The sequence below is a fragment of the Pleurodeles waltl genome, chromosome 3_1 (assembly GCF_031143425.1).
Source record: "Pleurodeles waltl isolate 20211129_DDA chromosome 3_1, aPleWal1.hap1.20221129, whole genome shotgun sequence".
Taxonomy (NCBI): Eukaryota; Metazoa; Chordata; class Amphibia; order Caudata; family Salamandridae; genus Pleurodeles; species Pleurodeles waltl.
Window position 1 is genome coordinate 919,672,990 of NC_090440.1, and position 16,835 is coordinate 919,689,824.

At 46.7% G+C, this 16,835-nt stretch overlaps 1 protein-coding gene across 1 annotated transcript in view; it reads left to right on the plus strand.

Moving 5' to 3' along the window:
• LOC138284758 (uromodulin-like) overlaps window positions 1-16,835 on the plus strand; it is a 196,002-nt gene that overhangs the window by 141,237 nt on the left and 37,930 nt on the right. The window contains exon 6 of the mRNA XM_069223895.1: window positions 1,266-1,429. Coding sequence (XP_069079996.1) covers window positions 1,266-1,429 — 164 coding nt within the window. The remainder of the gene's footprint in view (window positions 1-1,265; window positions 1,430-16,835) is intronic.

The following is a 16,835-nucleotide window of genomic DNA, read 5'->3' on the forward strand; positions in this document are numbered from 1 at the left end:
TAAGGAACATTTAGGTTACTGAAGAGAAATCTGTTGAAAAGCAGCCAATTTGGGCTTAGGATAAGCAGTATCCTGATGGAGGCAGTGAGAATTATCAAACCCTTTACCAATACAATTAAAGTTTCTATGCACAGCAATCATTTTCTCCTAAAAAAATAGGAACGATTGTCACACAGAATTTGAGAAGGAGCAATATTTCTCCCAGAGGCTTTGGGTAGAAGAAATGACTTGGAAATCTGAAAGATCTTCTGGGGTTATTATTGCCAATTCAATTTGTGAAGTGGAAAATATTTTTTTGCCTCTATCAACTTGATACATGTAAGGCAGGTTTGTATTTGAGTTTGTCTTCCACCCTTCCCGACCTTTTCATCTATCTACCTATCTAATAACAGGATTTATGAATATGATATCGGTACATTATGCGCACAACTGTGTCAATCCTAGTGTAATGATTGCACTGACATATTGGTAATTTTTGTCATTTCTTAAAACTGTTACAACTGGTTTCTGAGGTCACAGGCAGTAAGATTGTTGTAACATACCTGTGTCATTTATGCACTCACTAATTAATCCATTCATCTATCCAGAAACTCACTCAACCATTGTTATCCGTGCAGCTAGTCAGTCATTTTCTGTCCATGCACCCTATTATTATCACATTCACCCACTCACTGATCCACACCACCACACACATGCAAAGTCATCAATCAATGAAGAATAGCTTACCCTTGTTAAATAGCCTGAACTATTTTCTTTACGAGTGCTTGTTATTGCTGACAACAGGACTGACATGCATGCTGCAGCATTACCAGACTTTCAAACAGAGGAAAGTTTAGCTTATTCTTGTAGAAAAGCTATAATAAATGGTCACTAGGAGCCACACCGTCAGAGGAACACTACATTCTCTGTAAAGTAAACCAGGAAATGTTGCCCTCCTTTGACATGTGGCAAAACGTAAGGGCTTGGTCTTTTTAATTAGATTGTCAAGGTACATTTTCATGGCTGTGAATTTCATCTACTCTAGTATTCTTAAAGTCTGCTGCTCCCGAATTTTACCCTTTTCCCTCTTCTACTATTGACTGATGGTGTGTATTTTCTTAAAGGTCGTTTAATGAGGTGTTTTCTATTATTAAAACTCTACTTTCACATAATGCTGTGCGATGCATGAAAATGAGAGTAACAGATGTAGATATTTGGGAGATATTTTTACGGCATTCGTTTTTAATTTCTCTGTTTTTAAAGCGTGACTATAATTTCTTCTCCAGATAAATACAGTTGATAAGAAAATGACCTTCTCAAATGTCCTCTACGTTCCTCCGGCTACTTCAGGTGGCCTTATAATCAGCAGTATCCTGAAGATCAACTTCTCCTGCACATATAACATGACAATGCAGACGAGCCTGCAGACGGCCCTGCGTCCCATTCTCGGGTAGGTGGCTGTGGAAAGGGCTGAAAGCTCAAAGGAAACGATTCCACTTAAATACCCATAACTACTTTCTCATGTATTTGTTTATCCTGTGCTTCTTATTACCCAAAGTTGTTCTTACTCTTTCAATTGTGCTGTATCACACATTCTCTGTGGCAATGCGTGTCTTCTTAAAGTCAGCACAAATCACCGAGAGAGAAAGGGCAGAAGGGGATACAGATTCAACATGAGGAAATAAAGATAGCAAAGGGGAGGCATCATTTTACAGAAAAGTGGAGTATTAGTTGATGGGGGTGAGAACTCATTTAAAAAAAATAATCACAATTCTTGTCAGGGCGAACTACTAGCCTCATGAAATAAACCTGTTCTTAGCCCTCTTGTTCCATGACTCAAAGCATCCAGGCTTATTTAGAGGCAAAGTTATAGTGTTTATGCAACACCCAGAAAGTAATGAAGTGAAAACACAACTCAAGAAACAGATAATGCTCAGCGTCGAGCTGGGTGAAACCGTTGGCAAATGTTGTCAGTGTCACTCCAATGCTGTTCAGTGTCTAGTGAAGCTGTCGATTGGGTGCTATTGTGTCAATGTTTGGTTCAGCCACAGATCAGTTGTTTTTTGGTGTTGATGCTCATTGTTGAAGCTGGCGAAGCTTGCACTTAGGCAGGGAGGAGTATACTCTGACTACAACCATAGGTCTAGAACCAAGGGGACAATACTTTTGGGTCAGACCTCATTCCCACAGAACCCAACAGAGGAGACCATGTCAGATCAAGTTGTCACTGGATTGGTCAGCCTCAAAGCAGGAAAAGACCTCTAGAAGCTTGTTGCATCCACGTAGCTTGAAAAGGAGGCCAGCCTACTCACCCTTGGAGTCATGTCTGGAGTCTTGGGTTCAAGGCAAGCAGGTTCCAACATCCTTCATGTTCTTCAGGCAGCAGGGCAGCCCTTCTTCTGATTTTTCTCAGGTCCATGTTCTTAGGAGAGGTTTGTGGAGTCTATTTTTATGTGAGCCTGTGGGTGGATGGCAAGTCTTTGTACACCCCTAAACCAGTTCTGGTCAGATTGTCCCAACCCACTGATTTTGGTGCCAGCCTGAATATAGAGACAAAATGGAGACAAGCATAGGTGTGTACTTCATCTACCAGTGACAAGGTAGGCATTGTTTGAAGCTCATTAAGGAACTACACTTCCCGGTAAAACTGAAAAAAGTACTACAAACTGTGAAATTGTAATAGAACAACCGATGAGACATGGAGTTAGCCCAACACTTATCTAGACTGAAAGCAACAAATCCTCTTTTCTTGAAGCGAGTAAATCAAAAAGTTATAGAAAGAAACCATAACACTGAATGGAAGGTAATGAGCATAGTCAATAAGTCTGAAAAACAATACAAAATATGATGAGGAAAGTGGTTGTGATACAGAAGAATTCGATGGAGACGTTCAGAGGGTTGCATCCGCGGGGATATTTCATCCAATTTAGGTGGAATTAGCAGAGGTGGAAGAAGGTGTAGACACTGCAGAACAAGCAACCAGGTAGGGCTAATAAGAGTGGTGGGATAATACGCGCCTCTGTGTCTTTAATAAAATCTACCCTTTCTGACACCAAGGCTAAGAAAATTTCAATTTTATTACAAGACCAGAGGCTCATATTATGCATGTTCCAAGCATTTTAATAAAAGAATCAGAGACATGAGAAATAGGTTTGCAATAAAAAGGTCTGAAAGTATTGGCATTTCACCAGTCTGCTGATTTGAGAATATTGTGCAAACTAGCACGGCCCAAAAATCCCTAGAGGTCGTAGCCCCTCTGACGGAATGGGTGCCAAATATATCAGTATCAATACCAGCTAAGGAAATGATTCATTTCACCCAGCGGACTAAAGTGGGGCAAGAAACAAGTTTGTGGGGTTTCTGAAAAGAAATGAGTAACTGAGTAGAGGAGAGAGATCTAAAATCTGCAGTTTGTGAAACATAGATTTTAAATCAATCCTCTATGTATAGTTTTGGTTTGCAAGGGAAAAAGGGATATTGAATTGTCGATTAGCGAGTTTTGGTGCACCTGGCACCTGAAAGAAAATTCCAAGGGGTGAAAAGTGAAAAGGAGACACATCTTAAGCGTTAACATCTGACACACATTTTAATAAAATTAAACATATTAGCATTGCCAATTTAGCAGGCAAATACTTGAGAAAAAGAGAAACATTATCTTGCCATAAAATAAACATTTTTAACACCAAATTAACATCCCACGTTGTGTTACATTTGGGAACCGGAGGTTTTGAAGATTTTACTCTCTTTAAAAGTCGACAAACCAAGGGTTGTTTTCCAATGGGTTTTCCATCCACTCGGAGGTATTCAGCTGAAATAGCGGATCTGTAAGTATTGATTGTATGGTAGGCTTTTCCTTGAAAAGCTACAGAGGCTGAGAAATTAACACCAGCTTTACATCTGCTGAAAGTGTATCTGAATTCCTGTCCATACACCAGCTATGTCAGGCCAACCAAGCTTATTTTTTAAAGTTTTGAGGTGCCCTTTGCCTAAGATTGTTGGATGAGGTTGAGAGCTTCATCTGCAATTCCTGGGGTTTTCCAGGAAGACTGGATATTCTCCAAGCGGTCACAGAGAGAATGAACCTTCTTGAACCATGTTGTGTCGAAGACACTGCGGGACTCCTGCTGAGACCATGTACTTCCAGTCGAGAATTGTCCACATCCTGCTCTCCAACCTGTCCGACTTGCATCAGATTCTAAGATAGGATTTGGGGCAGCAGAGAAAATTTGGACTCTGGATCTAAAGGAATGGGGCCTGAGTGGGCTGGTCCTTTGTGGAGATGTTGGATTTTTAATATTTAACGAGCTTGATAATGTAGAGGACTCAGAAAGATTGTTTGAATACAGGAAGTTAGAAGTCCCACAAGACGTGTTAGGGATCATATTGAAAAATGAGTGAGTGATATGAAATGGGGTATCTATTTCTTTATAAGATTTACTTTGTGTTGAGGAAGTTGAAGAAATAGAGCATGGGGTGTCTATGAGAAAACCTAGAAATCCTAGTTGTTGAGAAGGAATTAGAGATTGCTTTTGTACACTGATTAAATACCCTAGATGAAGAAGATTTTGGCAAAGTTGTAAGTGAAAAAGAAGTATCAATTTTTCCTGTGCCATAATCAGAAAATAGATAAATGATTACTCTGATTCCCTGAGCTCAACTAGTTTGAGAATCTTGGTGAAACACCAAGGAGCCAAAGAAAGGCCAAAGGGAAGAGCTTTGAATTGGAAAAACAAGGTCTCCCACTGAAATTGTAGAAATTTCCTGTGAGAAGGATGCATTGGAATAGAAGATAAGCATCTTGAAGATCTAATCTGACTAACCAATCACCGTGAAGTAAAATGTCTCTGAGGTGGAGAACAATTTCCATTTTGAATGGTAATACACTAAAAATATTGTTGAAGACTTTGAGATTTACAACAAGCAGAATGTTTTGTTGTTTTTCTGTACTAAAAAGATGGTTCTGAGAAAACCTGTGGGATTTAACTGGATTTGTTTGATAGCCTGTTTGGAAATAAGAGACTGAATTTCTTCTTGAACCAGATTGGATTGATCTTGCGAAAACAGAAGCAGACAAGGACGTAACAATTGCATTGGGGTTTGCTAGAGTTTTATGTAATAACCTTGAACTGTTTGTAATATCCAGGAATCTGTGGTGAGATAAACCATGCCTTTGGACACAATGCCAATCTGCCTCTTACGGGAGGAGGGCCAAAACTGGAAACTCTTACCTGAGTATCGTTCTCCTTTGTTCCTATACCCTCTTGAGTGGAAACATCTGGAACGATGGGGATGGGGTTTGTAGCCAGGTGTCAAAGGTGTCAAATTTGGGGTTGTTGATCAAAGGAGTTCCTGTTGAGGGATTGACCTCTTGTGGAGTAGCAGCCTGCACTGGTCGTACAAAAAAACATAATCCGTTCATGATCATTTTAATATAGAACAAAGAATATATTTTTTAGAAACATTAAGATTTCATGTCATCAATAACACAGTGGCCCTCATTACGACTCTGGCGGTCTTTTCCAAAGACCACAGAAGCCGCCGCAGCCAGCAGACCATCAGTGCTGGAGGTCTGCTGACCACCATATTTGGAGTTGGCGGAGGAAGTCCGACTCCATCGGCCTGGCCGATGGGGTTGAAGAGGTGGATGCGTGGCCAGTACCGCCACGCCAGCAAGACTCCGCCTGCCATATTATGAGCTATAATACGGCTTGCCAGAGTTTTGCTGGTGTGGTGGTGCTGGCGGTGCAAAACTGCCAGGACCCATCCCCTCCCAGACAACCAGCTCACCGAAAAAGGTAAGGTGATCATCCAAAAGTGGGGGGGGGGTAGTTTTGGGTGCATGGGTGTGGTGTATGCATGTATGTGTGCGAATGGGAGTGTATGAGTCTGTGTTTGTGAGCGAGTCAGTGGGGGTGTCTGTGTGCAAGTGTGCTGATGAGGGGGGTGCGTATGTGTGAGTGCGGGTGTGTGAATGGATGTGTATGGTTGGGGGGTTGTTTGTGGGTGTATGTATGTTGTGCAGGGGGTGTCTGTGTGTGCGTGTCTGCATATGTGAGTGTGTGAGTGTGAGCATGCATGGGGAAAAGGGGCTGTGAATCCGTGCGTGTATGAGATTGAATGTGAACGTTTGTGTGCATGTGTGCACATGAATGGGGGTTCATGTGTGCATTTGCATGGGTGTGCCTGAGTTCGTGTCAGTGTGTGAATGCATGTTTACGTGTGCGTCTCCAAGTGAATGAGGGTGTATGTAGCGAGTGCGCGGGTGAGTGTGGTGTGTGTTTGTAAGAGTGTGGACGTGTGTGGGTGCATGTGTGCATGTGTGTGGATGTGTGGGGGTGCGTGTGTTGGCAACAGGAATGGGGATTCCTGTCACTGGGTGCGTTCACGCTAGGGTTTTCGTGGTGGGGTGACTGCCACAGAAAACCTGGTAGTCTGCAGCCACGTCAGTGTGGAGGTTTGGTTTCTGCCAAATCCGGCAACTTGTAATGCGGTGGTCTTTACCACCGGCTTTGCAGCAGTAAGACGGCCACAGCAAGGCTGGCAGTCTAATGACAACCAGCCTCGTAATGAGGGCCTGAGTTTTTAGTTTGTGTTTTACAATTCCTATACATTAGTAATAGTATGGAAGACTCATCGAGGGGCAAGTAGTCTAGAGACCTTGAACACACTCTAAACATGAGAGCTTTGCTGGGGCGCTTCTGCTATATTTTGTAGCTACTACATAATGCACTTTAACTACCGCTGTTGTGGTGGGGAGGAAAGCACCAGTGTTGGACCTGGCTTTTTGACAGGGACATCCCCAAACTTTTTGCCTCCTTCCTCCTATTTTTTCTGACCTGCTGTTGTTGGCTTTTGACCTCTGAGCACTTTACCACTGCTAACCAGTGCTAAAGTGCATATGCTCTCTGTGTAAATTGTACTATTGATTGGTTTATCCATGATTGACTATTTAATCTACCTGTAAGTCCCTATTAGAGTGCACTACATGTGCCTAGGGCCTGTAGATTAAATGCTACTAGTGGGCCTGCAGCACTGGTTGTGCCACCCACCTCAGTAGCCCCTTAACCTTGTCTCAGGCCTGCCATTGCAAGGCCTGTGTGTGCAGTTTCACTGCCACTTCACTTGGCATTTAAAAGTACTTGCCAAGCCTAGAACTCCCCTTTTTCTACATATAAGTCATCCCTAATGTGTGCCCTAGGTATCCCCTAGAGCAGGGTGCTGTGTAGGTAAAAGGCAGGACATGTACCTGTGTAGTTATGTGTCCTGGTAGTGTAAAACTCCTAAATTCGTTTGAACACTACTGTGAGGCCTGCTCCCTTCATAGGCTAACATTGGGGCTGCCCTCATACACTGTTGAAGTGGCAGCTGCTGATCTGAAAGGAGCAGGAAGGTCATATTTAGTATGGCCAGAATGGTAATACAAAATCCTGCTGACTGGTGAAGTCGGATTTAATATTACTATTCTAGAAATGCCACTTTTAGAAAGTGAGCATTTCTTTGCACTAAAATCTTGTTGTGCCCTTCAATCCACGTCTGGCTAGGTTTAGTTGACAGCTCCTTGTGCATTCACTCAGACACACCCCAAACACAGGGTACTCAGCCTCACTTGCATACATCTGCATTTTGAATGGGTCTTCCTGGGCTGGGAGGGTGGAGGGCCTGCCCTCACACAAAGGACTGCCACACCCCCTACTGGGACTCTGGCAGACAGGATTGAGCTGAAAGGGAACTTGGTGCATTTCTTAGAGACTCTTTGAAGTCACCCCCACTTCAAAGGCACAACTTAGTATAAAACAGGGCCTCTGCCCTACCTCATCAGACACTTGCTGGAGAAGAAACCGGAACCAGAAACTACATCCTGCCAAGAAGAACTGCCTGGCTGCTCAAAGGACTCACCTGTCTGCTTTCTACAAAGGACTGCTGTCTTGCTGTTGCCCTGCTGCCTTGCTGAACTCTTGTCTGGCTGTGAAAGTGCTCTCCAAGGGCTTGGATAGAGCTTGCCTCCTGTTCCTTGAAGTCTCAGGACCAAAAAGACTTCTTCCTTTCACGTGGACGCTCCGTGCGCCGAAAATTTCGACGCACAGCTTGTTTCGCGGCGAGAAAAACGCCGCACACCGACGCTGATCAACGCGACGCCCTCAGGACGATCGAGACTTCGACGCACAACCTCGCAAGGACAAAGCCGCCCGACTTCCAAGGAGAAATCGACGCGACGCCTACCGTGAGTGCGAAACTTTGACGCACGGCCTCGCAAGGACAACGCCGCCCGACTTCCAAGGAGAAATCGACGCGACGCCTGCCGTGAGACCAAAATTTAGACACACGGCCTCGCAAGGACAACGCCGCCCGACTTCCAAGGAGAAATCGACGCGACGCCTACCGTGAGATCGAAACTTCGACGCGCAGCCCCGCAGAACGACGCGCAGCCGGAAAATAAGCAGGAGAATCCACGCACAGACCCGGGACATCTGGTAATCCTCGCGATCCACAAAAAGAGACTGTCTGCGCGCCGGAAAACGACGCCCGACTTCCCCGCGTGGAAAAGAACGACGCAAGTCTGTGTGTGCTGAGCGGAAATCGACGCACACACCCCTTTTTCCACGCATCTCTTCTCCTGTGGCCCTCGGAGGAGATTTCCCACCAGAAACCAGGTACTCTGTGCTTGAAAGACACTTTATCGCTTTTTAAAGACTTAAAGACTCTTAATATCACTTTTCAGTGATATCTTTACAAATTCGTATTGCAACTTTGATCGTTTTGACCTACAATTACCCAGATAAATATTCTATATTTTTCTAAACACTGTGTGGTGTATTTTTGTGGTGTTATACTATGGTGTTGTATGATTTATTGCACAAATGCTTTACACATTGCCTTCTAAGTTAAGCCTGACTGCTCGTGCCAAGCTACCGGAGGGTGAGCACAGGCTGATTTTGGATTGTGTGTGACTTACCCTGACTAGAGTGAGGGTTCTTGCTTGGACAGAGGGCAACCTGACTGCCAACCAAAAACCCCATTTCTAACATTGGTGGCAGCGGTGAGGATAGGACTTGTGTTTGTGCAGTGACATACAGTAGCTAAGTATTTCACTACCTACCCACAGTTGAAGGTCAACTTGATTTTTCATCTCTTTTGACTTTTGGTCTCTGATGTCCTCCTGGATATACTATTGATATTTTGGACTTTGGATTTTGGTTTTTGCTGGTAAGATCCTATCAGAATGGGATCGCTTACCTACTTATTCTTTTTGCCTACTGACCACCTCACTAAGGCTGACCTAAGGAAGCTTTGCAGAGAATGTGGCCTTCCTGTAGCAAAGAGATCTACTAAAGCAGAGATGCTACATGCCTACATAGTCTGGGAGGAAGACAGATGGGCAGAGAGAGAGGCAGCAAGAAACCAAATGACTAAGTACCCCTCAGAGGAGGAGGAGGACTACTCACATGAGGAGGAAGACGACTCAGATGAGGAAAGAGACCCAGTGAAAAAAGAATGGCTCATGGCTCAAGCACGGTGGATGGAAGAGCTAGATGAGTTTCTTGAAAAGGCTGAGGCAGCAAGTCTCTTAGCCCTGGAAGAAGAAAAGATTGCAGCTCAAGAGCTGAGCTGTAAAGAGCTGAAACTGGAGGCCGGAAGGGCTGAGTCCAGTTCAGATGGTGGCAGCAAAAATCTTGCATCTAGTACTGCTGAAGAAGGGCACAAGCCCAGAGATGTGGTGCCCAACTTGAAGAAGGGAGTTGACACACCCCAGGCAGTTCAAGGGTATGAGGTAGTTCCCGTTATGCACAGGGTCCCTGAGAAGAATTGGGGAACGGTCACAGGGAGTCATATTCCTACTGGGGGGAGGGACACTTTACTGACTCTAGCAGAGAGTGACAGAGAAAAGGGTTCCCCCCTGGTGGACGTCCTGGATATAGAGTGTAGAGACATCCCAGAAGAGTTTGGGTTGAGTGTCAGGGACAGACAGAAACTGTCTCACCAGTCTCAAGAGGGTGATGTAGAGTGCTTTTCCAAGGCTGAGTTACTAGGTGGTTGGGTGAAGGGTACTGTGGTTAATACATGAGAAGGGCAGAGTGATGTAATTGCTGGAGAGCATATGTCTGGTCCTTATTTTCCAGAGCTACGCCAACACCAGGTGGAGTGTGAGTTCTCTGACCCCAGGGAACTTACAGTGGAGGCAGACTTTTGGGTGAGTACCAGAGAGTCTGAAGAGGCATTTGGGGGTGCTCCTGAAGGGAGTGGTCTAGGTGGTTCCCGACCAAGTGAGGTGGGAGAGGATTGTAGTGTCCCAGGTAGGTCGCAGATCCTAACCTGTACCGTAGGGCCACCTTTTGAGGGAAGCCCCGCAGTGTCAGAAGAACTTGGGGGGATGACTGTAGACAGCATCCCAACAGTTCTGGTGTCTGGCAGTACCACTCCTAGTGAGGGGGTGCAGAAGTCCAGACATAGGGTTGAGAGGGGGTGGCAGACCCCAGTGGAGGATCTTGAAAGTCAGGGGTCAGCTCTGAGAGCAGAGCCCCCCAGGAATGACCCAGGTGAGACCGTTTCTGGTTTGGGGGAAACCCAGACTCTGCCGGATGGGCAGAGGTCGGGAGACCTGCGCCAACCAGACTCTTGTGTGGCCCTTGGGGACGGCGTGTCCCTTGTGGGGGGTGAGAGTGCCCCCCAGGAAGTCCTGGCATGCCAGGCAAAGATTCAACCTCAGGGTGGTGACTCTGGGTTGGATAACCGGGTTCAGAGGTTAAACTTTGACCTGGTGGGGGGTAGATGTGCCCCCCAGAAAGTCCTGGAATGCCAGGCAATGGCTCAACCTCAGGGTGGTGACTCTGGGTTGGCTTACCAGGTGAAGAGGTCAAACTCTGACCTGGTGGGAGGTAGGTGTGCCTCCCTGAAAGTCCTGGCCTGCCAGGCAATGGTTCAACCTCAGGGTGGTGACTCTGGGTTGGATATCCAGGTTCAGAGGTTAACCTCTGACCTGGTGGGGGGTAGGTGTGCCCCCCAGAAAGCCCTGGTGTACCAGGCAGTTGTCCAACCTCAGGATGGTGACCCTAGGTTGGAGAACCAGGTTCAGAGGTTAAACTCTGACCTGGTGGAGGGTCAGTGTGCCCTCCAGGAAGTCCTGGCGTGCCAGGCGATTGTTCTACTTCAGGGTGGTAACTCTGAGTTGAATGGCCCAGTTCAGAGGTTAAACTCTGACCTGGTGGAGGGTCAGTGTGCCCTCCAGAAAGTCCTGGCGTGCCAGGCAATTGTTCAACCTCAGAGTGCTGACTCTGGGTTGGATACCCAGGTTCAGAGGTTAAACTCTGACCTGGTGGGAGGTAGGTGTGCCTCCCAAGAAGCCCTGCTGTGCCAGGCAATTGTCCAACCTCAGGGTGTTGACTCTGGGTTGGATGACCAGGTTCAGAGGTTAAACTCTGACCTGGTGGGGGGTAGGTGTGCCCCCCAGAAAGTCCTGGCGTGCCAGGCAATTGCCCAACCTCAGGGTGGTGACCCTGGGTTGGGGAACCAGGCTCAGAGGTTAAACTCTGACCTGGTGGGAGGTAGGTGTGCCTCCCAGAAAGTCCTGGTGCGCCAGGCAATTGTTCAACTTCAGGGTGGTGACTCTGAGTTGAATGGTCAGGTGCAGAGGTTAAACTCTGACCTGGTGGAGGGTCAGTGTGCCCTCCAGGAAGTCCTGGTGTGCCAGGCAATTGTTCAACTTCAGGGTGGTGACTCTGAGTTGAATGGTCAGGTGCAGAGGTTAAACTCTGACCTGGTGGAGGGTCAGTGTGCCCTCCAGGAAGTCCTGGCGTGCCAGGCAATTGTTCAACTTCAGGGTGGTGACTCTGAGTTGAATGGGCAGGTGCAGAGGTTAAACTCTGACCTGGTGGGGGGTAGGTGTGCCTCCCAGGAAGTCCTGGTTTGCCAGGCGGTGATCCAGTCTGAGGGTACAGACCCTGGGCTGGAAGACCAGGTTCAGGGTGTCCCCCCGGACCTGGAGGGAGGGGCTACTGATAACAGTGCCCCTACCATGTTGTCTTCTGAGGAGGCCACTCCTAGTTGGAGGGTGCTGGACCCCAGAAGGGAGGGCAGGGGGAGGGAAGCCTCACCCCGGGCCCTAGTCCAACCTGAAGGTACAGACCCCAGGTTGGAGGGCCAGTGGCAGGTTAACAGCCCTGCACTGGTGGAGGAATGGTACAGGGCGACTTCTGTAAGCCCCCTGGCCATGTTGGACTCTGGGGGTACCGCTCCAGGAGGGAGGGTACAAAGCCCCAGAGGGGAGGACCAGGTTCAGACTGTCATCCCTGACCTGGTGGAAGGGAGAGTGGTTAAAGGGTGCCCAGCACCTGGGGCTACCGCCCCCCACTCTCCACAGCCACAGTGGTTGGAGAGCTTTGAGAGGCCTGGGGCCTGGCTCTCATCCCTGGCAGCTGTCAGTAATCACTGTGGCTTGCTGTCCGGGTGGACAGAGTTATCCCTGGGGAGGGGACAAGTGTCACACCCCAGGGGTAGAGTGGGCAACACCACTATGTTGGTCATGGGGGTACTATCCTGCTCCTGGGATACATCTGTGAGCAAAGTAAGGTTAGGTGCTGCACAGATGGGATCCGCAGGAAAGGAGAAAGGTTCCCCATGGATGGGCTTAGTGGGCCCCGAGAGTATGGACAGAGGGATCCAATGGGAGTCAGGAAGGCGAAGAACTGGAGCATGCCCCTGCTGTTGTGGGCCTGGGTCCTTGTTCTGTCGCCTCAAACAGGGAAGTACATCAGGATAGTGATTGTTCTCCCCTGGCTTTAGGCTGGTGGGGGGTCATGTTGGACCTGGCTTTTTGACAGGGACATCCCCAAACTTTTTGCCTCCTTCCTCCTATTTTTTCTGACCTGCTGTTGTTGGCTTTTGACCTCTGAGCACTTTACCACTGCTAACCAGTGCTAAAGTGCATATGCTCTCTGTGTAAATTGTACTATTGATTGGTTTATCCATGATTGACTATTTAATCTACCTGTAAGTCCCTATTAGAGTGCACTACATGTGCCTAGGGCCTGTAGATTAAATGCTACTAGTGGGCCTGCAGCACTGGTTGTGCCACCCACCTCAGTAGCCCCTTAACCTTGTCTCAGGCCTGCCATTGCAAGGCCTGTGTGTGCAGTTTCACTGCCACTTCGACTTGGCATTTAAAAGTACTTGCCAAGCCTAGAACTCCCCTTTTTCTACATATAAGTCATCCCTAATGTGTGCCCTAGGTATCCCCTAGAGCAGGGTGCTGTGTAGGTAAAAGGCAGGACATGTACCTGTGTAGTTATGTGTCCTGGTAGTGTAAAACTCCTAAATTCGTTTTTACACTACTGTGAGGCCTGCTCCCTTCATAGGCTAACATTGGGGCTGCCCTCATACACTGTTGAAGTGGCAGCTGCTGATCTGAAAGGAGCAGGAAGGTCATATTTAGTATGGCCAGAATGGTAATACAAAATCCTGCTGACTGGTGAAGTCGGATTTAATATTACTATTCTAGAAATGCCACTTTTAGAAAGTGAGCATTTCTTTGCACTAAAATCTTGTTGTGCCCTTCAATCCACGTCTGGCTAGGTTTAGTTGACAGCTCCTTGTGCATTCACTCAGACACACCCCAAACACAGGGTACTCAGCCTCACTTGCATACATCTGCATTTTGAATGGGTCTTCCTGGGCTGGGAGGGTGGAGGGCCTGCCCTCACACAAAGGACTGCCACACCCCCTACTGGGACTCTGGCAGACAGGATTGAGCTGAAAGGGAACTTGGTGCATTTCTTAGAGACTCTTTGAAGTCACCCCCACTTCAAAGGCACAACTTAGTATAAAACAGGGCCTCTGCCCTACCTCATCAGACACTTGCTGGAGAAGAAACCGGAACCAGAAACTACATCCTGCCAAGAAGAACTGCCTGGCTGCTCAAAGGACTCACCTGTCTGCTTTCTACAAAGGACTGCTGTCTTGCTGTTGCCCTGCTGCCTTGCTGAACTCTTGTCTGGCTGTGAAAGTGCTCTCCAAGGGCTTGGATAGAGCTTGCCTCCTGTTCCTTGAAGTCTCAGGACCAAAAAGACTTCTTCCTTTCACGTGGACGCTCCGTGCGCCGAAAATTTCGACGCACAGCTTGTTTCGCGGCGAGAAAAACGCCGCACACCGACGCTGATCAACGCGACGCCCTCGGGACGATCGAGACTTCGACGCACAACCTCGCAAGGACAAAGCCGCCCGACTTCCAAGGAGAAATCGACGCGACGCCTACCGTGAGTGCGAAACTTTGACGCACGGCCTCGCAAGGACAACGCCGCCCGACTTCCAAGGAGAAATCGACGCGACGCCTGCCGTGAGACCAAAATTTCGACGCACGGCCTCGCAAGGACAACGCCGCCCGACTTCCAAGGAGAAATCGACGCGACGCCTACCGTGAGATCGAAACTTCGACGCGCAGCCCCGCAGAACGACGCGCAGCCGGAAAATAAGCAGGAGAATCCACGCACAGACCCGGGACATCTGGTAATCCTCGCGATCCACAAAAAGAGACTGTCTGCGCGCCGGAAAACGACGCCCGACTTCCCCACGTGGAAAAGAACGACGCAAGTCTGTGTGTGCTGAGCGGAAATCGACGCACACACCCCTTTTTCCACGCATCTCTTCTCCTGTGGCCCTCGGAGGAGATTTCCCACCAGAAACCAGGTACTCTGTGCTTGAAAGACACTTTATCGCTTTTTAAAGACTTAAAGACTCTTAATATCACTTTTCAGTGATATCTTTACAAATTCGTATTGCAACTTTGATTGTTTTGACCTACAATTACCCAGATAAATATTCTATATTTTTCTAAACACTGTGTGGTGTATTTTTGTGGTGTTATACTATGGTGTTGTATGATTTATTGCACAAATGCTTTACACATTGCCTTCTAAGTTAAGCCTGACTGCTCGTGCCAAGCTACCGGAGGGTGAGCACAGGCTGATTTTGGATTGTGTGTGACTTACCCTGACTAGAGTGAGGGTTCTTGCTTGGACAGAGGGCAACCTGACTGCCAACCAAAAACCCCATTTCTAACAACCAGTCTATAGGCCCTCATGTCCTGGATCAGATTTTGAAGTTCCCCCTTCCCCCTAGCTCTGCTTCAGTTGTTTGCTTACTTTATGTAGCACTAGGGCCTAAGCAGTTTCACGCAGGCACCCAAACAGTGACAAACAGACGAACACAGCAGTTTGGGTATTTGGCTGGTTGACCGAGATCTGGGCTGCAGTTTATGGGACTAATTTACAAAAGGTAAACTTACACTTTTGTGTAAGTTTATGATTGTTTGCTATTCACAAATGTTCTTTACAATTAGTAGTGTTACGACGGTGGAGTCTCCGCACATAAAAATATAGGACAGTTCTATTTTTTATTTGGAAAGACTCAGCAGTCGTAAAGATACTTCCTTTGTGAATAGCAAGCAATCATAAACTTACACGGAAGGCTAAATTTACATGTGTGAATCAGGCCCAAAATTGTAAATTTAGTCTGATACTTCAGTGATTCAAGCACCATGAGGAATTCCAGTTTAAAAGTAAAATCGCAATTCTAGTTTCCAGTCATTAATTTTCTAAGACTGACAGGCAGTTTTTCTACTGCTGAACATTAAAAACTGCTTTTCACAATCACTCTTAAACTGACAACATTTTAACACATTTTGAGTCCAATATCAGTCCTCTGCTTTTCACTTCCACTGTGGTCATTAAGAACCAAGGCCACTTAGCTGTATCCTGCAATGTGTTGGTCCTTAAAGACCACCCAACCTATACCGCAGCAGAATCAGAAGATCGATTGATTGATTTGGAATTTATAAAGTGCACAATAACCTGAAGGAGAGTTCTGACACTAATATTGAATTCACTGAGGTGAACGCTCAATTTGACCAACTAACTGTTTCAACTTTCAAAATTCCACTTTTGAAGATTAACAATCGTAACGCACGGACCCTGCTTATGGTGTAATATTTCTACATTATCCACTGAGAATAATGTGTGCCCAAGTTGGTCCTGTGATGATTATCCTGGTACGAGAGTTACGACCTAGGTACGATAAAGCGTTTCAAGCATGGTATTACATGAACTCTGTGGCCTATATTGAGAAGTGTAGTGTAGAAATGGAAAGAATAGACCTGTGGTTGCTGGGTGTTTAGGGGGTGAGGGGGGGGGGGAGGAGGGGCTCCATGGCATTCGTGTCCTAAAGCAGTGCTTTGAATCAGAAAATCCGACACGTTTTTCTCTGCGATCATTTACATTAAGCGTACACATGTATTTTACCTTTATCTGATTACAGTAATTATTTTTGCATTTGCCATGTGGTATAAAGTAACCACTTTTTCAAGGTGTCTAATATGTTTTTCCCAGTAGTAGGGGGACTCATTTTGAAGACAGTGGGTCGGGTTGAATCTTGGGAATATGTTAAAAGATGTGGTTGGTCTCGCTATGCCAATGACAAACTTCTTCTCCTGTGAGCCCCTTCTAAATTTGTAGTACTTCAAATGATTGTGAGCAGCAGTTCAGGTGCGAGCCAGTCTTGCCTCACATGGGAATTGAAAATTTGCTGCTAATTTTTACATTATTTCTAAATCTGAATGTATCCTATAATCGTGAACTTAAGCAGCCCAAACGTCATCATATTTTGCCTTATTCCTCTTCAGACTGTTGGCCACTTAGGGCAGTATATTAAACACAAAAGGTGATGGGAGGACGCTTGAAATAAGTCTAACCACTGCCAATCGCTCTGGATAGCCTTTCAACCTATTGTTCTTTTGCCGACCATGCCACCTCACACTAGACAGTCCAGGCCAAACTACTAAACCAAATCCTCTCTGACCCGAACACAAGCAA